This window comes from Anoplolepis gracilipes, chromosome 1 (assembly GCF_047496725.1).
Source record: "Anoplolepis gracilipes chromosome 1, ASM4749672v1, whole genome shotgun sequence".
Classification (NCBI taxonomy): Eukaryota; Metazoa; Arthropoda; class Insecta; order Hymenoptera; family Formicidae; genus Anoplolepis; species Anoplolepis gracilipes.
The window spans coordinates 5,479,092-5,505,148 of record NC_132970.1 but is presented as its reverse complement, the minus strand read 5'-3'; the positions used below and the strand labels follow the sequence as shown (position 1 = coordinate 5,505,148).

The window sequence follows — 26,057 nt, the reverse complement described above, 5'->3', positions numbered from 1 at the left end:
ATTAGTTTTAAACAGAGTTCCAATCATTATTTATTTTTAGAATAATTTTTAACAATTACGTCCAGCATGACTCTTAGTGAAAATGTGTCGTGCTGATGATTTTCGGCACTTCTGACGATAGTTCTCGACAGTTCTGCAAGAGTTCTATGCATTAGAATTAGTTTTAAACAGAGTTCCGATCATTATTTATTTTTAGAACAGTTTTTAACAATTACGTCCAGCACGACACTTAGTAAAAATGTGTCGTGCTGATGATTTTCGGCAGGTTTAACGGTAGTTTCTCGACAGTTCTGCCAGAGTTCTATGCACTCTTTGTTAAAAATTGTTAAAAATTGTTTAAAAATTAATTGGTGGAATATCGATTTGAAATTGTACATATATGAAAATCTCAATTAGAACTATTGGGAACTCTTGTAAAAAATAAGAATTTTCAATTCGTTTTAGTACTTTAGTGTCGTGCTAAATTTGCGAAGTTAGCGCATCATTTTTATTTTTAATTTTTTTGGTAATTTGTTGGAATTTTGCCTTGAAATGATATATAATTATAGAATTGGTATAGAACTAACGAAAACTCTTAATGAACATCTTGATTTTCGATGTTTTCTTGTACTTTAGAGGAGGATGTGCCGTGCTGAAACTTAAAGTTAGCACGTCATTTTTTATTTTTGATGTTTTTGATATTAAAAATGCGGAACTTTTTTTAATGTTTATCAGGAACTATAGAACTATGAAAAGTGCTACTGGAACTGCCATTATTTTTTAAAAATTATTAAAATGTCGTGTCAACTTCACAGACACATCATGTTACTTAAATACGATTTAATCTTGACACGGCATCATATCGGCATAATATAATCTAAACTATAGGAACAACTCTATCTTACCGGTCTTATCTTGCAGTAAATTTCAGCAAGCTGTACCATAGGACATAAGTATTAATCCTAGCAAAATGGCGAAGCCGAACAGGGAGTTGGAAAGAGCGATGTAGGCGGAAGCTGCCGAGATGGCGGATAAATTTCCTGAACAGGAGATTACCCCAATACCAGTTTCCAGTTTTCCTGCTATTATAGGTAACGTTATCTCACCCGTCCCAGAACGTTGCGATAGCGACTGGCAATGCAGTTATCCATTTTTGAAGTATCCTTTATTTCCTATGTATTTATATTTCTGCACAATATACAATCTCACGTCAATCCTGTATCATTTGTCGGATAATAAAATTCAATATATGTTGAATTATATCGAAAAAGGATAAATTTATTGAAGACAATATTGTACGAATCTGTTAAAAAATATCTATTGATTTAGATCTTGTTTGATAAAAGTAAATTGATATATGCGTACTATCAGACTATATTGTCGTAAGTCATGATGTAAATTTATAGTATTTTCAAGTTACAAATGTATAAATATAACGAAACAGAAATTATTGAGATATGCGGTTCTACTGACAAGTTGTTTCATAGTACAAACTATATGCAAACAAATTTTTATTTAAATTTTATATAAGAAACCACATTCCGGAAGTGATATTTTTGTTAGACGAATGACAGTATTTGAGATTTTCAGTGTCAGTGCCAAACACGCTCGAGAAAATCTTTACTCCCGAATTTTATCAGAAGTTTCGTACACTCTGCACGTATATCAACAAAATATATCTTATATATTGATATATATGTGAAGAATATATGTAAGAAATACAAATTTTATTTTTATCGTTTGCTTTTATAATAGTAAAAAAGATAAAAAAAGATATAATAGATTAATAGCAACATCAGTGAAATAAATGTCCGCCGTTATAAATCTGTAATCAAAAATAAATATAGTTATTTGAGAACTCTAAATAAAAGTCCTGGAAGTGTGTCGAGAAGCAAATTTTTGCATTTGAAAGCGGAATCGAATCTGCAAAGGAAAGGAATTCTTCTTTACGCTCCATTATAATATATATTCGGACGTAGAAGAGGAAACGTATGTCCTCCCATGGGCTCCGCGAAAATTGTACCCGGATCTTGAGGCGGAAACGCACGACATTTGCATCTTCCTCCGTTCCGTATAGGTATTGCTCATGAATATAGACAGATATGATCCTGTGTTTGAATGCCGTGGTGTGAGGAAGCTCGGGTCGAAGCCAATTGAGTCTTTTGAGCTGAAAGCCGATATGTCCAGTGGCTAGCAGAAAAGCTAGGGTTAGTGCAGAAGCATTATTGAAACGATTACTGAAAATACTCATTGAAGATATAAAAGAAATATCTTATTTTGACATTCAAACTTTTAAGATGTTGTATTATTATGTCCAATAAACCTATTTAAAAACTTAACATTATTTAATAAATTTTCTAACCATTTAAATTTATCGAGTGAAAATCTCTTGTGTTTGTTTATTCACTTATAGTGTTATGATTTAAATATAATTTATCCTAATGACAATAAATAATTAATCGCATACAGTATATGAGAAAAGGAAAATTTATTCGTGAGTAAAAAGTTAAACATGCTCGTGTTATTTTTGCGTAATTTTTAAAATATAAATAATCTAAAAGACAATGATAAGAGGAAATAAATGTTATTAGCAATACAATTTATCTTTTCTTTTACGTGAAAAATTAATGGCTTGTTCAGACTACATCTCGAAGAATAAACTGCGTCTGTATTGAAGGAACTTGCTCTCGACACTCAGCAATTATATGCACGTACTCGACGTTGGTAACGTACAATGGAAGTCGCGCAAGGAGAATGAGGGTGCCACCGAATATTACGAAAACGCGACCGCCATTTCACGTAATTCCATTTGAGACGCTCGAGGTGATGGAGTCGCTTGAATGCATACGAGGGTGCAGAGTGCAAGGACGGTGACAAGAAGTGCCTGGGGTGAAGTGAGCAAGTGCAACCTAGGGACACCGTCTGCAGCCCGCGGAAGAGAACCTAATTGTAACAAATAGCTGCCTTTATCTGCGGCTGCTGCATCACGAACTTTTGCTACGACGCTGTGCTTTAGTATCTCTGCATCTTCTATCATTCAAATTTGTTTTTAAAATCTTAGCACAATTAATGAATAAATCCAAATAATCTCTAAAAAATATTATTTTTATTTTTAATATAACTTTTATATTTTAATGGTTTTTCTCACGTACATTATATATATACGCAGAGTAACCATGTAATAAAACACGATGTTGCAAATTTTGCTTTTACAACGAGATATTTTATTTTAATGCGGTCATAAAATGAAAGTGCTGAAGAGCGTTTCAAAATGCATGCAAAATAACATTTTGAAACATATAGTGTATTAATTGTGACATGACATTTTAAATGTGTATATATATATATATATCATACATTTCTAGTTTAATTTGAATATCTTCAAACACACAAATCCAATCTCGTATTTTGTATTACTCGCAATATACTAACAAAATCTGTTTAATCTCTCGTATATTTAGATTATTTCCTAACTTATGTTATAAGTAACACCAATATACAAAACTTACAGCAAAGACTTTCAACATCCGCTATCTCGACGTTTTCCTCGACCAATGTGCCCCAAGCCAAGACTTTGATTTAACTTTCATTTACCTCGAGATTCCTCGCGGAAAATATAATTATAGTGTCTTAAAGCGCGCGGGGAAGCATTCTCGTGTGACCGTAGTGGTTTCCAAAATTAACGTGCTCCTTTGTTGAAAGATGCGTAAATATATTACGTTGGTAATATTGCAAAAATTAGAGAGCGCCAACATTTGTGGGCTTACTTGGCATTGGAATAATTTCAAATGTCATATCGTCACTGAGAAATTTTATGTAAGAATTAAATTCCATATTTATTAAGTTTATCAAATTCATTAAGTGAAACATTTTAATTATAATATTGTGACTAAAGTGCTGCAACTATTATTATAATATTATTTTACGCATCACGGAAAATTAATAACGCTTCGAGAAGCAAGGAAGTTTTACGGTAGAACAAGCACCGCATCTTCCGCCGCAATTTCGTAGACAGCATCGTCATGTCTTGTTCACGAGCGTGTGTTTCGGCGTGCATAGGTCGTCTTACTTCGGTAAATATGTAACGAGAACATGCTGCTCTTCCCTTCAAAGTTGGCAAATATTAGGCGACGTTCAACGATCGACAATCGGTGACTTTTTAAGCCGATGCGACGAGGGAACAGAAAGTTTTGCAACTTCTCGAAGCATACTGCCCGTCTTACTCTCTCCTTTATTACGTCCCTTCGGATGAATACCAGATGCGGTTAGAACTTTCAGGTAGTGCACGAAGCGACTTCAAGACTATAATTGCTTTGTTCGATCTAACTTTCGTTTCCTGCCAACAGAAGAGCTAGTCTGGCTTTTACACTTTCATACGCTATAAGTGCGTTTCCGATTACGCCATCTAATGGATTATTATTGTCGACTTCCTATCGTGCCAAATTTATTAAAATTCGAGTAAAACAATTTAGTTGCAACCTATTTTGTTTCATTTCAATACAAGAATAATTAATTAGAATAAAATATTAAAAGCAGTAAATAATAATATACTAAATATACACGTTTAGATTCACACAGTTTATAATTTAATAAATTTAAATATATACTAATATACAATATAATATATATATATATATATATATATATATATATATATATATATACATATACAAGATTTCTTTTTATTTAAAGAAACCAATATTATATCATTGCAATAAAAACGACTAGTCGTACGAATTTACTTTCCGTTTCTCGTTCGGTTTTTACAGGAATCGTATTGATGCTTTAATGTATACGCACATATACATTTATTCAGTTTGAAATCAATGCGGTGCTTCTACCACGGACCATTTCGCCGCTCGTCGAAACTTTTCAGACACCGCTGCGTATTTCTAAGCAACTGGCCACCCCTTATTTATTGCTCGAAAAGTACGTTGATCCTAGCGCTGATCCTAGTCGATCTTTTATGAGGCTTGTAAAACTTTGAAAAACTTATCGCGGAAGTCATATTTCCCAAATTACTTTCTCTTAAAAACGAAATAAGCGCTCGTTGTGAAAACAGCAGAAGAATGAAAAGCTTTGTAGATGTAATCCGCGAAAAAAAATAAAGTGCCAGCGAAAACCGAGTTTATCGAATTTATTTTTTATGTATCGAGAATTTTCCTGATATGAGTTTTAAGTATATATATTTTGTATGTTCTATATGTATTGAAATTTGCCGCAACAAAAACTGCTAACACCGATAACACTATAAATTTAATCTGTAAATTATAATAACATTATAGAGAAATATATTAATTATACAATATTCAAGCATAGATCAGGCAGATAAACGAGTTTTTTTTTTAATTGACTAAAATATCAACTACCTAGATATATATATATAATGTCATTGATAACGGTAAAAAATTTCTTTAAAGAACGCATAAATTAATTTCTATCAGTGGCGAGCTTTAATTTCAAATAATACAACGTATCTTATTGGAAATCGAAACGCAATCATATTGTCACATGCAGCAACGTGCATAGTTAGTTTGCTGGTCTTATGTGGTGCGAAGAAGAACGGTGGCGACAAGAGGGACGTAACGAGAGAACGAAGGGGGACAATGGTTTGACATATCGCGCTGTCATCGCCACGGCGTCGCTCGGACCTGACCGTCGACCTCAGGATAGCGGATCTCCCCTCGTATACTTATCTCCGCCTACGCTCGATGTCCTCGTTTCTTCGTCGAACTTATCACCGCACCGAGTTCAATGAAGCCACGATATCCCCAAACGAGAAATATGAACGTTTTCACAAAGCGTCGCGTCGTCCACAAGTCCTCCGCTTTGGTGCTCGACGGTGTTACTATCATCGATCAGTGAGCAAACCTCGCTGAAAGCACTATAGCTCCTTTCGCAGCACTTGAATTTTCTTTTTGGCATCAAGTGATGCACTCACCATTATAGTGTGCTGATATTCGTATGTACCTACTTATTTTGGTTAGTGTATCATTGGAATAGAATTAAATGGTATACTTAAAGTATCAGGCTATCTACAGATACATGTATATATTATATGTATATAGAGTGTCTCAGTTTTTCTCAGTCAAATATTATCAGTAGTTTGTATGACTAGAAATAAGAAAAAATATTATATGAACATAGCTTGTTATATATATATATATATATACATTTATTTATTTATGTTTATTATAAAGTTATAACAAAAATATGAAATAGATAATAAAAGAAACAGTAATAGCTTTGTTTTTAATATGACAAGATAAAATAATTTGAAAAAAACCATATAGGGGAACGTGGGATAGAACGGCACCGCGGAGTACAATGGTGCAGAGTCGATATCTTTTTACAGAGATGCTACCATGTCATGAAATATGTTGCAATTATTGCTATTAAGTGTCTTTTTCTGCGTGCTGTTATCAGTGGTCGCAATATTTTTAGTTGAAAATTGTTATAAATTATTTAATGCACTTGCTGTGCTCTCCACGACTGAGTTGTAATTCTTCGATATATTTACATAAGGTAAACAATGATAAAATTCTATTTTTTATTACCGTAAATACATTTATGTTTTAAAATGATCTTTTTTTATTAATTTCATACTGTGTCTATGTAAATATTGATTAATTATAATTTTTTATATGATCAAAAGTAAATAAATACGTTTTGAGGCTTAATGAAATATTAGCCCACAAAATGTTGTACTTTTTATTTTTATACGAGAGAAAGAAAGAGAGTATACATAGATGCTGTCTTTCAAAATTAATACCAAAAATTATTACATTAAAGGATATTTTCCTATGTTTTAAAGAGAAAAATATTTATTATAACAAGAGAATTGTTTTTATTTATTAATTTATAATTATCATTTAAAAATACAAATCTATAGTCTTATGTTCCATATATCATATTATATACAACTTTTAAGAAGTTTTAGATATCAATGTTAATGAAATAAACAAGTTTTTGAGGTAGTCCATTATATCCCGCATGAAAAATATCACGAAAATCTAGGCTTTTACTAAATCAATAATCTCGTCTATTTAAACTATTATTTTATAATAAACTGTGTTTTTTCTTATAGTGGATATTCCAAAGAATATTTTTAGTAAAAAAAAGATCGATTTATTTTTTTTTTAATATGTTGAAAACTTACTCAATGCTTACGTTGGCCGTTCTATCCCACGTTCCCCTATATTTTTAACATAAATAATATAAATGTACATTAAATACTTCATAATGTACTGTTTATGAAATCATATGAAAATATTGATGCGTTTTATCAAAAGTAATTACGTGATTAAATAAATCAGCGTTTCGCCGATATTCTCTCAATATGTCTGATTGCGGTGAAATTCTCTCACATTTGCTTAATTGACGTTCTACCGCAGCGAAGTGAGCCTTCGGGCATAATCATCATACGACCCCGAAGGACATTCAAAGTGCAAGTTCCGATCGGTCAGGCAATTTCTGTGCACGGTGATATGTTTCGTATTTCTGCGTTCGATGAATATGAGCGCATCCCAGCTCGGTAATATGCATCCCTTGAGATATTAGCAGATTATGCGAATATAAGGTCGGGGGCTTCGAGAAAATGCAAAAATGTTTGGAGCAAGAAGAGAGCATCCAGTTTGCGGGAAAAAATTGATTCAAACGCGTATGTAATATTCCACGTTAAAGTTTATTGCATCACAGGCTTACTGTGCATACCGCTTTTCAAAATGGTCGTAGTTCACGCGATATAAATTGCATCGTCGATAGCTCTCACCCTACGTTTCGGCAAAGTTAATCCAGCGAGTACGAAAAAATATGTATTTGCACAGCCAGGCAGATTGCCGGGGAAATGACACCGGATGAATCCAAAAAACAGTTTTGCGCACTAACTTGACGCAAGATGATATTTTTCTGCCGCACCAAACCGTTGGTTTATTCATTTCCTTCATTATTAAAAACATGATATTATATCGTTTATGCGGTTTATCGGTTATATTGGTTTCGAAAATTGTTTCAAAACTTTACAAATTTTTATCAATGTTACTTATATTATATTATATTATATTATATTATTATATTATATAATATATTATATTATATTATTATATAATAAGCGTAAAAATAAAATATATGCGTTGCTAATATAATATAATTGATTCAGCTTTTTTATCACGTGTGATATGTACTTATTGCATTTGGTTTATTTGCTTGTAATTGTTGCACTATTAAAATTGCACACGCGGATATATATTCATACGAGGAAGAATATTATCTGGCTCTACATGTTTGACGAGCTTGCTTTAATGAATGTTTTTTGACATAGCATCAAGATCTACACAATAATGCTTCGTTTGTAAAATCCAATTTCATTACATTAAATTTGTATGTGTCATTGAAAGTTTTAATAAAGAGACCGTAAATTTAATATCGGCAAAATTCGTTCATCTGGATCAGTATTGACGAGCTGTGATGCTCGAATGCTGAAAATAAAAGTAATAATCCATGGAGTATATTAGTCAGGTGCACGCTATACCAAGCGACTTTTATGTAACTATAGCTATCCATTTATACAATGCTATATACTACAATATATAGAGTCTGCTTTGAAAAGTGATACAATATTTTACGCGTGTCTGCACAAAAATAATCGGCCTGAACACATTTTCCGAGTACTATTTTATTAACTTTCTCTCTTTTCACGAATGTGTGTGTGTGTATATGTATAGCTATTTTTTAAAAATTTCCTACGATTATTTTGACCGAGTTGCTTTGAAACTAAACTATATTTTTTAGAAATGATGTTATTCGGCGCAAAATCATAGCAAGCAAAAATTAGAGTTCAAGCATTTGAAGCTTGAACTTTCCACTTTAACATGGTTTCAATAGTTTTTAAAAATTGTTTTATTTTCTAATTTTCTAAAAAACACACAGGTTTTAAAATTATGTAACTTGGCTAAAAGAAATCGTAGAAAAATAAAAAAAGCGTATTGTAGATGAAATGTTGTAGTTTTTGAAATTTTATTTAAATTTTGAGAAATTTTTTTATGAAGCTGCAAAGTGTCAAAAGATGTAATTTTAAGGAAAAAACAGTATGTTCTTTTATAAGGCACAGAACTGAGAAGATAAAAAATTTTTTAAAACTATCAATAGCGCGTAAAAGTTGAAACTTAAAGTTTTAAATTTTTTTTTAAGTTTTTGTCTACAATTATTTTTTGCTAAGTTGTAGTGATTTGAAAATAGTTCAATTTTTAGGGTACGAAAAGTGTTTTTTACTTTCTTTTTTTTGGAGTAGTATATCTTTTATGAAATTTATAATAATATAAATTATGCAGAAACTTATATGAGCTCTTTTGTACAATTTAAAATATTATAAATTTCACAAAATAGATATATGCAACTGTATTATTGTTATGTAAATTTATGCTTTGGAAATGACAGTTAATATTTAAGCTCGCTCATGAAATACAATGTTTATTTTATGTAGGTTTACAAATTTACAAAATTTATCATAGTTGATTGCATCGGAATAGATTGTAGATAAGCCATATCCGTAAGTAAATGAAAACTACACTATAAAATCAACAATTTAATGATTGTGATATACTTGTTTTCATTATTCAGCGGTGTATACCAGAAAACGCTATTGCAATAAACAAAATGCATATAATAATTACAAATTTTAAAATGCAGTTGCGATGAACAAAAATGCATATCATAATTAAGTAAAAAGCTTTATAATGTAAATGCAAAACAAAATTATAGTTTACCGTCTGATGTCGTGCTTCGCTTTTTTGGCGGAAATTTTTGATTTTCTGTAAAACTTTGTCACTATCTTATTTATAATCAGAAATGCGAAAAAGAAGTATTTTAATCTTTTTGTAATTTTTTAAAGAAGATATCATTTCATTAAGATGGAACAAATTCCTACGGCACGATCTATCTATCTTTAATTATTTTGTTATATAATACGATCTATAAATATATTTCTCTCTCTCTCTCTCTTTCTCTCTCTCTTTCTCCCTTTCCTTTCTCTGAGATATAACATACGGGAATGCGAAGTAGGAATTTGGTCGCACTTAAACATAATATATTGCATTTAGTTTTGCATAATGAATACAGTTTCACTACTGTTTCGATTAATCTCAGGCGGATCCTGCGTTCACCGTAAAGCTGAAACGTTCTCTGTATTCTTGTTTTACGGAAAGTGTTTAAAATGGTTTATCCCATCCTTTGAATAAGGAAATCTTTTCTAAAATTATTCCCCTGCGGGTAAGGGTTCGCATAAGCGTTCGCTGTTCCGTGCAGATGCGGCTGAAGCAGGAAAAAAGGCAAACCTTTGTGCCGACGGACCCTGTGTGCATCCTGTGGCAATTGGGTCTCCCTATCTAACGGAGAGGATGCGTTATTATGAAAACTTTACGCTTCCTGTTTTCGAGACTGGTAAAAGCCACGAACACCATTATATGCGCGTTCAATAGGGACCGGGGGTAATTGCGCGAGAGTCTTGCTCAAACAGGAAATTGAGCGACCGAACGTTATAACATATTTTAGTGCGTCCTAAAAATAACGGATATTTCGATCTGCAGCAGCTGCGCGAGTTAGCTAATGCGACTTTAAGTTCATTATAAAACAAATAGGACACAGTAGATAATGCATTACTATAGTGCAGGATTGTTCTAGTTTTTATTTCAATTTTTTTTAACTTAGTGTCTTATATATGTATACATAGTGATACAAAAGAATCATTTCTTTCAATCGTTAATGTCAGTGTATTACGCAACTTCAATTGTTCATATCATGGAATATTTACAAATGAATTTACGGTACTTTAAAATGTGTTTTTCAGTTATTTATTAATAAAAATTCAGTAGAAGCATATCAATAATAATTAACAATAATTAGCATTATTGTCTGAATTATAAAAACTCTTATAAATTCAAGCTTCCAGTATTAATTTAAACTTTGACGGTGGAAAATAAATCGAGAAATTTTCTGTTTTTCTTCTTAAGTCAGGATCAACCTTGCCCTGTACACGTGCAATTTTGCGACGCACATCCTACGGGCGCCAGTAGGCAAATTGAATTTAATGTTGCAATTACCTTGGTTACATGTGGACGTTTCCAACTTGCATTGCCTCGCTAACTACATCGGCAAACTGTCTCATGTCACCGTCTTCAGGATTATTGATTTAAACTCGACCCGATGGTAAACGCTGTCACGTACAAGGCTGATAGCGTACACACGCGCATGTGAAAAGCACGCACACGAGAGTCGGACGCGAGAAATACGTACGGGAAACAAAATAAGAGAAAAGAATATTCAAGGCGAACGGGACGTAGTGTAAAGAAAACTGTGGAGACTCTCGAGAATAGAAGGAATAAAATATTCGCGTGGCAGAGAAGATGGTTCACGGCTCTCGCGGTGTCGAGATAAAGAGACGTTATTGCTTTTTCCGGCAGACTAATACGAACAGAAAAATTGTCGCCCGTACGAAGAAACGGGGAAACAAAATCTGGCAAGAATGGAACGTTACCGCGAATTAATGCGCTATGCATTTTTCGCCTCGTTAGGACTGAAAGTTAATGAGCTTCACGTGACTGATCAAAAAATTTGTACACGCATCGTTGCGTGCTAAATTGCATTCATAGATTACATCGTTTATTACATTATATCCAAAAGAATGTAATTAACGTAATTGTTTTGAATTTTAGGAAGTAGCCAATTTTATAGGCAGTAAACAACTTTAGAATGGTTGCGCTTTAAAAATGCGCATCCCAATGCACGAAATGCGGTATTTATCGATATTGACGTACGGATGTGAAATTTTTGTAAGCAAATTTATTTTTTAATCTCGCAAAACTCATTGTGTGTGCATCAGGAAACAGTTTTTAATTAAATATACTTAATCGATTTTTTTTTTTTCATTTAATTTCGAAGTTTGTTAGAGAAAAACTGAGAATCCTCCGTCGAGACTAGATATAATCGTCAATTGCGTTCGGAGGAAAGTTAGAGTACGCTGTCTGTTCCAAAGTTAACCCGACGTAAATTAAATTTATCAGGGAAGAAGCGTTTCCGTGTTGCAGACGAGTAAGGATACGAGATCGATTTCTGCGAAAAGTGCACCTAACGTCCCGGGAGTTGCGCGAATCTGGGAAAGGGTTCCGCCGCACATCTCGTAATTACTTACGCGCAAAGCTTTTCGTGTTCTTTCAAGCTCGACGTCTGTTTGCGGGATTCATCGTGGTTAGAAGCGGGTAATGCGATGCCTGATAACAACGTGAAGAGGATGATGCCCGTAACATTTATTCATATACGACAGCGCAAGCGATTCATTCGTCGCGAGTGACGCGATCTCGAGTATTAGACATGGTTTTCAGATATCGTGCAATGATATCTTTCTCGCAGAGTGTATCGAGAGCGATGAGATTAAATGGGCAGTTATCGAGCGGTTTTCAGTAACTGAAGTTTCACAAGCAAATCTTTATTAGGTTTCTCCTTGACCTGACAGAACGAGATTTCAAAAAGAAGGTGTGCGTTTTTCTTGGAAGACCGTTTAATCTTCTCTTGACGACGAAGCGGCTCAAAAATTCAGCTACGCTTCATCGCTTGTGATTGATTAATCAGAAACGAAAGCTCAGCTTAAAGTTTTTAATTTTAGAATCGTTTATAGAAATTTTAAGAGATTTAATACAAACATTCTTTTCATTTAAGTTAAGAGTTATTCCTCCGATCGAATTAACTTTGCTTCTTTCTACTATATTGTGTTTTCATTTAAGCTTATGATTTAAGAAGGAATTATACGGATCATCTATGGTTAAAAGTTAATATCTCTAATAGATTTCGAGATTCATAAATGTGACATTACGCAAAGCACTTTTAGTCTTTTAAAATAGCATTTTAAAATCAATAATTAATTTGTGAGTCAAAGTAAAGATTTGCCTTGTAATATAATTTAACTTTAAAATTATAAATATTATCTTATATCAAACTAACTTTTTTACAGCAACTGTACCACAAAAATTTTATATAAATGTCTGCATACAAAATTCATGAAAATGAAAGTTTTATTTTTTCTAGGTCAAATCTTTTATTTTAACTTACGAATTAATTATTAATTTTATATTTTAAAGGTAAAAGTTTTGCATAATGTCAAATTCATGAATTTTGAAATGTATTAAGTACATTAACTTTTAACACAGATGAGCCGTATAGTTCCTTTTTAAAGTTTGTCGTATGATTTTCAATTCTATATAATTACAGTATACACAGAAACCGCAACGTAAACATGAATACTATAATTCATTGCCGTATAAAAATGTGTGTAATCGCTTTCGGCTGTCTATTTATCGTGGGACATACATAACGTCGAATAGAACTTCAGCGGCGATGTAACTATAGATCTTTCTGATTACCACGTCGAGGTGGAAAATACGAGGGTATAAAATGGACGTTGCCCCCGCAAAAATCAGATAAGGGGTACCGCGACTGCTGCCCTACTTCCTCACGCCGCTCGCACAGATGCGGATGCATCTTAAATTTATAACGATGAAACGAACAAGAAGCTGTCAGGGCCACATGCTACGACGGGATTTTATCTCTCGCGTTTCTCGGCGCGTTTCTAGTTGCTTACCAACGTTACTTTCCACTCGTCGACCGAGCTTGTGCAAACGAGATGTCTATCCTATAAATGATGTGTAGTCACGAGCAAATGTGAGAAACGTATGCAGATCACTAAAAATCTTGTATGTAATGTAATTATAGAGAAATTTGATTTATTTTATCAAGTTTTTAATTTTACAAAATTAGAATATCTACGAGCGACATTTGTCGCAAATAAGCTTGAATAAAATATGATTTTCGATTCTAAATGACGAATAATCTACACTATTGAGCAAATCAATAGATGAATTGTAACACGATATCACGTACAAGAATGCTGTTACAAGCGGAAGTTCACTTTTGCTTGTCCTTTTGTACTTGTGTCACTTTGACACCACATCACAATTGTCTCTAGTTACAATTGTACGAGACTCTGCAGTCAAACGTGACATATCAAATGCAGGCAGATAGACGACCTAGATTTTGACTTCTCCTATGGAAACGCAGTCCTTCAAATTATTCCTTGATCAAATTGAATATTTCTTATGATATATTAAGTAAAATATTACACTCACGATGGTGAACTAAAAGAGTTTTGAAAAGTTACAAAAATAAATTAATTGATAATTCTACGTTCTCATTCTTAAAATAACAAATATTGAACGCTTTGAACATTTATAAACCAGTTTTTAGTGCAATTATGAATTTCTTAAGTTAATTAAGTCATCCTTAAATAATTTAATCGTCCTAATTGTAGAAAGCTAATTTATGGATCTCCATATCGAAACTTAAGGATATAAAGATATAGAATGCTCTAGAGAATGCTGAGATTCTCGATAATTGACTCTGTCTTCAGTTCCCCGATTCGTTTCCAGGGTATCTAATTTATTTCCCCTACGTGGTGCTGCGTATATTTTTCGCGCGTACTGTTCCTCGTTCACGAATCTCGTCGCCAGGGAAAGATATCTCTAGATACGGATTTCGTCTGTAAATCTGATCCGTTCCTACTAGATATCCTCTCGGACAGCAATTTTACGTTTTTCATACGAAACCACGTTATAGAATGATATATTTTTTGCTTTTAAGATTTTTCGAATTATGCTTCGCAATTCTTTCTCTCATATTTGAACTAAATTTCATAAATACGTGAGATATGTTTTAATTATTCGGCAATTAAAGAGAAATCCGAATTATTACGATAAAATTTATGAAACATTTTAATTTTGCGGAATACAAAAAATAATAAAAATTATATTGCATACATGTTTATAAAAAATAGTTACATTTTTTAACGACTTTTTATTTGATATAAAGTTAAAAAAAAAACTACAACCAAACTATTTTATTAATTTTATTAATTTAATTAATAAAATTAATAAATAAATGTTTCATACGAACAACAATGCGCTTATGTTATTATTTTCAAGCGAGCAATTTACAGTATCTAGATTGATGTTAGATGCACTTATATTTATATTTCTCGAGACATTGAGCCTTATAAACTCTTTTTCATTTCCTGTAATATTCCTACAGTTCTTGACTGTACTACTCATTTGCATATCTGTTGAGAAAGACAAAACTGTCTTTTTCTCTTTTATATTTTTTTATTGTAAAAAAACATCGTGTGGAAGAATTCTTCAAGAACTTTATAACATAATACGATTAATAGTATTACATAATTTTAAAGCACTTAAAACTCAATCGTGTAAAGCGTATGCAAAGATTAATACGTGATCTCTTTTGTGAACGTTCATTGCACGTGCAATATTGCTTCTATAAACTTATATCGTCTTTTATTACATGGTTTACAAACTTCATACTGTTTTATAAACTTACTTGATTTAAGTTTCCATTCTTCACTTTTCCGCTCTAGCTTTCGCGTCAGTTTCTTTGAAAATGACACGTCGGAGTGAGAATCGATTTATATGATCGATTAAGTAATGCAATTATGAGTACTGAGTTTGAAACTCTGCGATTAAACATCAAGAAACTGTTGAAGAAATCAAGTTAAAACTTTGCAAGTAACAAGCATGGAACTCCTCGTCTCTTTCCCTGAGAATCCTTTCTCTTACTCTGATATGAGTAAAAATCATATTGTACAATGATAAAGCGGACTGTTCAAGCGAACAGACAACTTGAAATCGAATATAGTGCCGATCACCTTTCTTGCATCTCTTTTCTGTATCATGTAAACGTTTTTGTTACACGGATATTATGTTCGGCACATTTCGCGCGCATATTATTCGATAGCTAGACAAAACGTTTCTCGTGACAGCCTGAGGGAAGACGAGTGATACCACTGGGACGATCTACATTTACGAGCAAGAAGAATACGGCGCATAAGACATACGGTTTAGACGGTTTCCAACCGCGGTGTACGACGTCTTACAAAATGCAACCAGTAAATTACGGTTCTTACGACAAGCCGCGGTCGTAAACATTCATATCTCGTTGTTTGACATCGGCTGCATGAGAGCAAAGCATCAAGGCTACGATATTTCGATAAAAAACCTGGTCCATTATCGTGAAATTTTGGGTATAAGCTCCCCTTTCGTTTGCTATCCCGATCGATTCTTTCCATAAAGAGATGTAACGTTGCTCCGGGCGACGTGAAAAGTTCTGTAATCAACGACGGTGATGTTAAAGATTACGACATCTCTTGTTTTACCTTCAGTCTTAGGTTCTTTGAAAATCTCCATTTTTTTTCATAATGGCAGATATTCCGCTTCTATGAAAGCTGTGTCTCTCGTAATATCAATGCAAAGGCCGAATACCATGTCCAATCCAACCAGCGATGCGACACGAAATTCTGACACCAAGTGACGTTATTATCGACAAATGCAAAGCAGAGCAGATACAGCGTGGTTGAGGAAGCAGCTTGAACGAACGATATCGTATTGTTACATAAACGCGCCCGCATGTGTATTGTTCGATATCGTCCTTAACGCCATTAGCTTAGATATCAGTACGTGAAAATCACCTTCCGATCAGCTGGCGATGCACTCAACGACTGTCCAACTGGCTCCGAAAATCATACATCTTGTCGTTTGATCGAGCTAATATCGGATATATAGGCGACGCATGCTGACCGCATGGCAATAAATATCGATAATCGATATTCCACCAGAGACGATTTGGTTCGGGCTCGCGCAACGCCAGCAAGGTGCGTCGCAAGAGTGCAAGGAGAAGAAAAATCGAAAGGAACTGAATGAGAGAGAAAAGAGAGAGAGAGAGAGAGAAAGGAAGGAGAGTGAGAGAAAGAGGGAATCTTCAAAAGATGCTTTCAAAACCAGAAGCAGCACTCTCTCTGCTTCGTATTAAAAACCTTACGCCCGAAAGGACACTTTCAGCCGCACTGACCGACTATGAATGGCGAATTTGTGACCTCCTTTGCAAAGGCAATTATGTTACTCCGTCCTCTTCCCGGGCTCGAAGTCGCGATATTCTAACCCTTCTGGTTAGGTCTTCTCCGTTCCTCTGCTTTTCCTTACTCTTTCTTACTTTCTCTTTCCCTTTTTCTAACTGTTTCTCTATCTACTACTTTCTTCTGCGTTTCACCAGGAGTCTTGGACGGTTGGATTTTACATTTTCAAGCTTCTCGAACGGAAAATCGCTCTTACATTCAAATCAAAAGGCCTGAGCGGCCGCTGAAAGTGCTTTACTCTCATCGCGGTTAAAGGTTCGCTACGCGATGGTTTAATCCCAGCTGAGCGATGGTTTAATCCAGCAGACTTTCTCCTTGCTATTTTACTATCACCATTGTCTGTTTGACGCCATGAACGACGGCAATTCCTTTTGTCGCATTTTGCTTTTTTATCCATTTTTCTTTTTTATTTTTCTTCAACTCGGTATCTATATCCATAGATATAAATTAAACAAAATTTTACATGTCGATCGGTTTAAGCCTGGATTTTTGTCGTAGCATCCATGGTATTATTACAAGGGGAATTGTAAATGCCCCTCGTCATTCTTTAGTTAAAGCGACAGCGCGATGCACAGCGTGTCGTTCTTAATACAGATACTAATCTTCGTAGTAAAAGGCTAGCAAAAAATATTCGAGTGATGGCGAGACATAAAAACAAGACAAAATAAATGTTTTCATATTTTATTATAGCTGAAAGACAATTTCTAAAAAATATTGGCGCATGTCAGTGAACATGCATGTAACGTAACTGCGCTTTAATCGGTGTATTTATAGATTCTCTATGTATGATCTTGCTGTAAATACTAAAAAGTGCACTTGTTCGACACAACTAGAATAAAATTTTATTTTTTCAATTTTCCATGTGTGAGAAAATGCAAAGAATTAAACTTTTAATTTTCTATCTATCTCAAAAACAATTACTAGTATATAAATCATTATAGTTCTGATCAAGAAACCATATTACGTATAATTATTTCTTTACAAGCAACTCTTAATGTGAATCAAGATGGATAGTTAATTGTTTTTCTATTATTTTCTAACTGTAAAATACGATATCACATTTCTTTGTCATTCTACTTTATTTTCTCTCTCTTTTTAGCTTCATTTCCCTACTGCAATCTGTTCAATTTCAGTTCTGATAGCATTACATATACTGTTGCTTAAGCTAAAACATTTGCTGTATATATACATATGTATATGATTAAAAATCACAGTCGTATTATATTTGCCCAAAATAATTTGACATTCTGCATCTCATTGACCTCATCAGCAAGATTTATTTTCAATAATTATTACGTGTTTATGAATATAAATGTGACATATATCGACACTCAAAGAATTTTAATTTTGATCTCGTCCGAGAAATTTTCGATACTTAAAATCATATGTCGTCCACCATGTTACGTTTCGTGTTACAAACAGTATACATATACGCTTTAATATAATTCCAACAAAGCGCGAAACTACATTTTCCAATTCACATACCATACGATTCTCGACTAGGGGCGATGAAACGATGGGTAAAAGGGTTTGCGCGCAAAACTTAATAAATTAATCCTGTAAACATAGATTCGCGTTTCGCTGGTTATTCCGTGCGTGCATCATGGACACATGTATGCGTCCATGACGACAATGGTAGGATGCAATACGTGCTCGCGGCTTTCGTGGTGTAAGTTCCGCGGAAAATATCAATGTGTACAACGTTCTGTCCCCCTCCCCTCCCCACGTGATATATTTACTTAATAAACATTCCCCGAACGGCAGGAAAATTTAAATTAAATTTATTCAGCGAAAACAGCACGTAGGCACGAGGGCGGCCGCAACATTGTTTGCGGGCGAGCGAAATGCGCAAAACGGGATGACAGTGTGAGAGAGTAAGTGCGCGGGGAATGAAGCGACTAGAAAAAGGACAAATGGTTACAGAGAAAGAGAAAGAGAAGGAGAGAATTAAAGTAGCGAGCGAGTGAATCAAGATAGAGAAGAGGAGAAAGGTGGACGGAGAAATAGTAGTAGATATAACGCGAGAGCAAAAGAGCTGCAAAAAGAACTAACGGTTAAAACGAAGTGAAAAGCTCGAAAGAGGTGATGGCACACTTGAATGACGGTGGCTTGTTGAATTGGTCGTGAGAAGAAAAAAATGTAAAAATATGCTCTCGACATGCTTTTCCACGGAAATGTGTCAAATATGCGCGTGCTTTGTCCTTCGTCCGAGTCCGCCGGAACCATCAGGGGAGGAGCGATGATGTCGATGGCGGGCGATGGTGACAGAGTGTGGGTACAACGAATGGCAACGAAAAAAAAAAAAAAAAAAAAATATTCGCCCGCGTTCCATTTCGCTCGTGCGCCGGCGTTTGGCACTTGGCCGCCCGGTTGTCGCGTTGTTTTCGTATTATCTGAAATTTTTCCGGTGTCAGTGACTCGTAATTCGAGCATACAACGATCGGTTAAACGGCTCACGACTGTCCGCCCGTACGCTCATAAATTTACGTGCGGGTCTCTTTTATTACTTTCGCGATACACTTCACAAACCGTACAATCATATCTGCACGATTAAGCACTTAATCACTTGCATATATTGTGATAAAAAAATTAGTTTTTTTTTTTATTTATTGCGTTTTTTCATAAGCTGTTTATGTCTTGCAAAATGTTAAATAAAGTTAATAATTTAAATTAAGAAATAATTTTTTCGATTTTATATTTTATATTTTATATACATATATGTATGTGAATTAATAGAGAGGCAACTAATACTCTTTTCTTTGAAACAATGTCAACAATAAGAAAGATTGTAAACATAACGTTTCATCTTACATAAAGGAAATAAAATAATGGTATATTTTAAGTAACAAGAGTTATATTTCTGTTTTACATATACACTTGGACTAATTGTAAGTTGGCCAACTCGGGACGGATGCTGGCATTAACGTTCTCCTCAAATTACTACCTTCACACATCGCTTGTTTCTTGAAAATTAGCATGTTGATTAAAATTCGACTTAAAAGTTGCTTTGAAACGTGAAACTGGGCCATAAGTTTCTCAGGTGGAAAACGCGTAGAAGCGAGAGCCGTCGATGCTGGGGCGTGGACAAAGTGGTCATATTTCGCAAGTGTCCCATGTCTACCCTTTTGTCTTTTCTCTAGCGGCAACCATTGAAAGCAGCTTGCTGTAAGCGGATATTCTATTTAGAAAAAAAAAAATTGGAAGCATACTTAAAGTTGGTATTGTATAAAACTGCTTATCGAGCGACTCGTTCTTTACTACATAAACCATTTCGTTTAAATATGCACAACTATAATTTATTTCTATACGCACTTTTCTCGAATCAAAGAAAATATAATAAATGCTTTCAAAGTATTTTATTTAGTGGAAAAAATATAATAAATGATTGAAAAGTAGTTGAAAAAAATAGCCCAGCGGATCGCGTATCTATCAATTGATTTGCATTAGTTCGGTCTGAATGCGATGAATTTATGATGAAATCAACGCTCCGTCGTTTTTTCAAGAGAATAGTCGATGTCGGTGAAGGAACTCTTCATGGAAAATCACGTTGAAGTTTGAAAAATTCGATGGCACGCTCGAAACAGACTGAAGTTCACTCGGGGGAACGCTGGGTGGACGGCTCTGCAATAGCTCACGGAACGTATCTTCCTTCTCCCCAGCACGGCGAACAGATTGTCAGAGGAAACCGTCGGATCGTTCGTTAAAGCGGAAAATCACGCGCACAAGATTTACTCTGATTTCATATTTTTTTTTCAACTGCATCGACGCTGTTCACTGATTTATCGCGAGACAGACCGTGCTTTATTCCTGATTAAACATTAGAAATAAAATACCTATGTTATTGAATTTTTAAGTGCTTAAATTTAAGCTAAAAGCTTTCTGTTTTAAAAGTAATTTAAAAAATATTTTCAGTGTCTTAACTGACATATATTGTGTCTGCTGCTGCGAATCTTAATTATGCCATAAATTCGGACATTAATCCAATTTCACATCGAAGAAATTCTCTCTCTCTCTCGTTACTCGACTTTAATTACTACTTAACTTGTAAAATTCGCATTAAGTACATGGTCATAATTATTACAGCATACTATTCAAATTTGTCCTTAGTTTTGGTACAGCTTTATATATATAAGTGTATTCATATATTGCTTCATTTCTGTTTTTTTTTTATCTTCTATTCACACAGATATAAAAGTAAATTAAAAGAATTCATTCATTCCAAGTGCATTTTGTGTGCTCTGCCTTGAAATTTTACTTGAAATTTTTCGCCACAGTAATAATATTGCGATTTTCTCAGCACTTCTGAGACATATTCAAACATAATATTATTATATAACATTATCAAAGAAGCTCAATCACAATCATGCTTAAAGTAACTAAAATGTAAAATGTAAAATTATTGTAAAATTACACATATCTATAATAAATAAGTATATTTAATATAAAACATAAATGCAAAGGTGTTATCATGTCGGAACATTTCGAGTTTGCTAGCTCATAATAATAGAGACGTTTCATAATTGTATGATTAACGATGATTCATCAAAATCGTACAAGATTTTCTATACTTCTTGAAATTCGTAAGAAAAAATCATATTGTTTGATGAAATATAATATAAATGACTTAGAATTAACTTATCAATGACAGGTGATAATATGTGTATACAAATATAATAATACTGTTTATAAATAAGGTTTACAAATATATATATATATATATATATATATATATATATATATATATATATACATCTAATTGTAGAAGACAACAATAAAAGAGATTTATCTCTTTCATCTAATTTTTGAAAAAAAATCCATGCAGTTTGTACCTTATATTGCGAATTACAATAAATTTCAGGAAGTATATTATGAGTCTGTAATGGAGATTATGTATCGAGGTTAAAGATAAACTGAGGAAATCCGACCTGATGATTATATTTGAAAACTCAATGTTACGGTTATAGTTGACATTATGCAGGCATTTCGTAAATTACAATACAAATAGCTTGTTAACGCTATTATATTCTCTAAGTAGTGATTGCGTAAATATAGTCTGCACTATTTTTCTGATCATCAACATGTGTTTCGACGCTATAAAAGACATACAACGAGACAATCATTTTGCAGTGTTAAAATGTGGTTCGACAAGTTCGTGTTTTGTACGTTTATGGTCGCATGGATCAACGGCGACCAGAATATTCAATTAGAAATTCCTCAGGGATTTTTACAGGGTTTAAAGACCAATACCATTTTGGAAAACAAGCCGTACTTTAGTTTTAAAGGAATACCCTACGCGAAACCTAATGTTGGTATTCATAAATTCCAGGTAAGTTGATTATAAAATTTACCTGTATGCATATCTATTTTCTTTAGTAAACTACACATTTCTATATTTGAAATGCGAATCGAAATATTGGGAAAGATTTATATGTATATTCATGCTTATTAATAAATTAATATTTCGAATCTGAAATTTTTAAGATGCCAGAGCCAGCTGATGGCTGGGAAGGCACTTATGACGCAACTTATCATCGTTCGTCTTGTCCATTCTTCTGTATGTTAAAACAAGATCTAATTGGTGAAGAGGATTGTCTTTATCTTAATGTTTATACACCGGTATTGGACAAAGATGCTCGTAAAGCTGTTATGGTATGGTTCCATGGCGGTAATTTTAACGGTGGTCTCGGAGACGATCTCTTCTTCGGTCCTGACTTTTTAATTGAGCAAGACGTCATTCTCGTGACGCTTAATTATAGACTCGGTCCAATCGGTATGTGATTGTTTCTCAATACTCACTTATGCATAAGTCACATTGTGTTTGAATAATTTTTGTATCTTTAAAATTTTTATAACTCATTTTCATAACAATTTTGAATTATCGATTTATAGGATTTTTAAATACTGGTGATAAAAATGCACTTGGCAACGCCGGACTAAAGGATCAGGTAATGGCGCTTAAATGGGTCAAAGACAATATACATTATTTCGGAGGCTGTCCCAACAGAGTTACGATCTTCGGCGAAGACGCGGGTGCAAGTTCCGTTCAGTTTCACATGATGTCTCCTATGTCGGACGGTGAGATACGTTTATTGTAAAAAATGCTTGATTATTATTGTACATATATATCAAGATAAAATATAGTGCATAATTTATCACGCTACAGGTTTGTTCAACGCTGCCATTCAGCAGAGCGGAAGCGCGGTGAATACATGGGCATTTTCTTATAATCCTAGGGAATTTGCCTTTAAATTGGGAGATAAGCTCGATATTGAAACGAATGATTCTGGCGAGTTGGTTTCTAAACTCGCGCAATTTACTCCGAAAGAATTAATTGCGGCTAGCGATGAAATAATGAAGACCGAGGTATGTAATTTCTTTGCAGCATTCATTAACGTTATATTGTGTTCGCTAAATGTAAGTTACATTCCTTGTTACGCGTATATCTAAACGAGAGGTAGCATTACATTAATTTAAGTTTACGATACGAATGTACGTAGTACGCACGTAGACCACCTGGACATTAACTACGCTAATGAGTACTGAGTGCCGGTAATCATTCGATTATGTCATTGCAGAACACTATGAACGGCCGCTTCGCAGCGTTTCTTCCATCGGTTGAAGTTGATATAGGACAAGAAATATTTCTGCCCGACGATCCTTGGACACTTCTGAAATCCGGAAAAATTGCCAACGTGCCCGTTATGGCTGGAGTTACGGCCGACGAGTCTGCTTTCTTCGTGCAGAGTAATTACAAATGAAATATTACGCGACAGTTACGCACTTGGCGTCATGTAAACGATATTAAAATATCACATTTGTTTTCAGTGATGCTTGGTAATATCGATCAAATGAATGAGCATTTCGAGAACTTTCTGCCGACTGATTTGAACGTAACCGATGCCGGACAGAAGAACGAACTAGGTGAAAGCCTGAAGAGCTTTTACTTCGGGGATAAGTCGATCTCCACGGAAACGACGAAAGAGTTTACGATGGTGAGTACTTAACGTTAATATCGTTCCGTTATCGCTAAAATTTGTGCAAGCAGTCTCCTCCAAGTTTAACGACGTACATATTAATGCTGTTTGTGCATTTTAGATGTTGGACGACATCATGTTTGACGCCGCGACCGCACTCAGTTTAGATATATTAAGTTCACGAATTTCGGCTCCAATTTACGAATACATATTTTCTTATGAAGCTCCATTCGGTATGATGAAAACTATGTTTCAAGTAGAGGATGGTGAGTTATGACTTTCGTGTCGTAAAAAGATCGTATTTGTTTTATATTACCATTTCATTATTGCCATCGAAATACTGCGGTGTAAGTAAATCTAATTTAATTAATTCTGTTATTCATAATTGTTGCCTCATTTAATAGGCGTTGCTCATGGTGATGATATGACTTATGAATTCTATTCGGATGCTTTGAAAAATGTACCACAATCCGGCTCGCCTGCGGAGAAGATGATGCGTATTTTTACCACGTTACTCGCAAATTTTGCAAAAGACGGGTGTGTGATTGGACAATCTTTGATTTACCACAATAAATTAATCTATAATCACAGATATAAAAACAAAAAGTTAATTGTGATATTTTCAGGAATCCTACATCGACTTTAAATGAGTATGTAACTGTGAACTGGCAACCTAGAGGTAAAGAAGATAACTACATGAATATCAATCAAGAGTTAAAAATGGAAAAAGGTTTACTGCAAGATAGGATAAACTTTTGGATGAATTTGTACAAAAATGTTCTTGGCTAAATAATATATATATAAATATGTTAATTTACAAGAATGCAGTTCAAATATAATAACTACATCGAATATCATAAATAACTTAAAATAATGTATAATTATTCTTATAAATAATACATATGTACAATATATTCTATAAAAAGAGATTGCAAATACATTTCAATAAAATATGTTATCTGAAAGCATTAGTAAAATGTATTGTTCACCATAAGAAAAAAGACACTAATATAATATATAGTTCAAAACACACATAATGTATAGTGAACAAAATCCGGATTATAAAATATCTAATTAAAGTCAGTAATTAAATTTTCCAGTTTGATATTAATAATCGTGAATATCAAGCTGTGTCATTATGAAATTTTTAATTCGATATTATTTTGTTTTACATTACATATTTACGCGCTCGCCGCAGGTTTATTTTGGCTGCAAGTGAAACTGTTGAAAGAGAAACATCAAGTCTGTATCTGAAATAGCAAAATTGTTGCGGGGAGGAATGTTGATACGATTCAAGTAAATCCTTAGCAGTTGGTTACCGTAGTTGAGATTGGCAATTTGTTGTACGTCTTTCTCTCTCTTTCTCACATTCATACCACACGCTTCTACCTCTTCTCGCGGTAGTCGATATATATCTGGTGGCGTGGTTAGTCACGCACGCACGGTCTCGCACGCGTTACCGTGTGCGCACAGCGACCCGCTAGCTGACGTATCGGATGAAAGGAAAATTTATGCCTTGTCAGAGCGTTACGAACCAAATGGTAACAAATAGGGCCACGCAGCCGCCGCGTCCGTCGTCGACAAGAAACTCTTCTGTCGTTATCGTACATGCGCGCACGCGGCCAGGGTGAACAATTCGCGAATAATCGCGCGAAATGGAAATTATTGCGGCTAACGCGCCACGTTGTTGCAGCTGTTACTCGTGTTGCCCTGGGGGAGGCTATTGCCTATATCCTTTTTCATGCAGAATTGCGAAAAGTTTTCGTATAACGAGGTGAAATCGTGTGGATGTACGATGCAAGTTCTTCAACGAAATTACGTGTTTTTTGGTAAACAAATAATCGAGAACTTTTATTCGCGTAACATATGAGCGAATCGGCAAGATGACGCAGTGTGACATGTGTGCGCGCACGTTGACGAAATGATTGAAGAACCGACGAATAGCGGTGAAATATAAAATAGCGCATACATACATATATAGTTTAAAATAAAATATTAAATTGCAAATTTAAAGAAATTTTTTATAAAAATTAAAATTTCAATAAATTTAAAAAATAAAATTTATAAAATATTAATTATTATTA

At 34.0% G+C, this 26,057-nt stretch overlaps 2 protein-coding genes across 10 annotated transcripts in view; both read left to right on the top strand.

The window, feature by feature from the left end:
- Positions 1-26,057, top strand: part of Ten-a (Teneurin-a transmembrane protein) — a 454,976-nt gene that overhangs the window by 39,688 nt on the left and 389,231 nt on the right. The window lies entirely within an intron of this gene.
- Positions 22,109-24,950, top strand: LOC140665177 (esterase E4). Its single transcript, XM_072890972.1, has 9 exons — positions 22,109-22,325; positions 22,481-22,769; positions 22,889-23,074; positions 23,163-23,362; positions 23,575-23,743; positions 23,825-23,991; positions 24,095-24,239; positions 24,378-24,510; positions 24,600-24,950. The coding sequence occupies exons 1-9, from the start codon at positions 22,134-22,136 to the stop codon at positions 24,760-24,762; spliced, it is 1,644 nt and encodes a 547-aa protein (XP_072747073.1). The 5' UTR covers positions 22,109-22,133; the 3' UTR covers positions 24,763-24,950.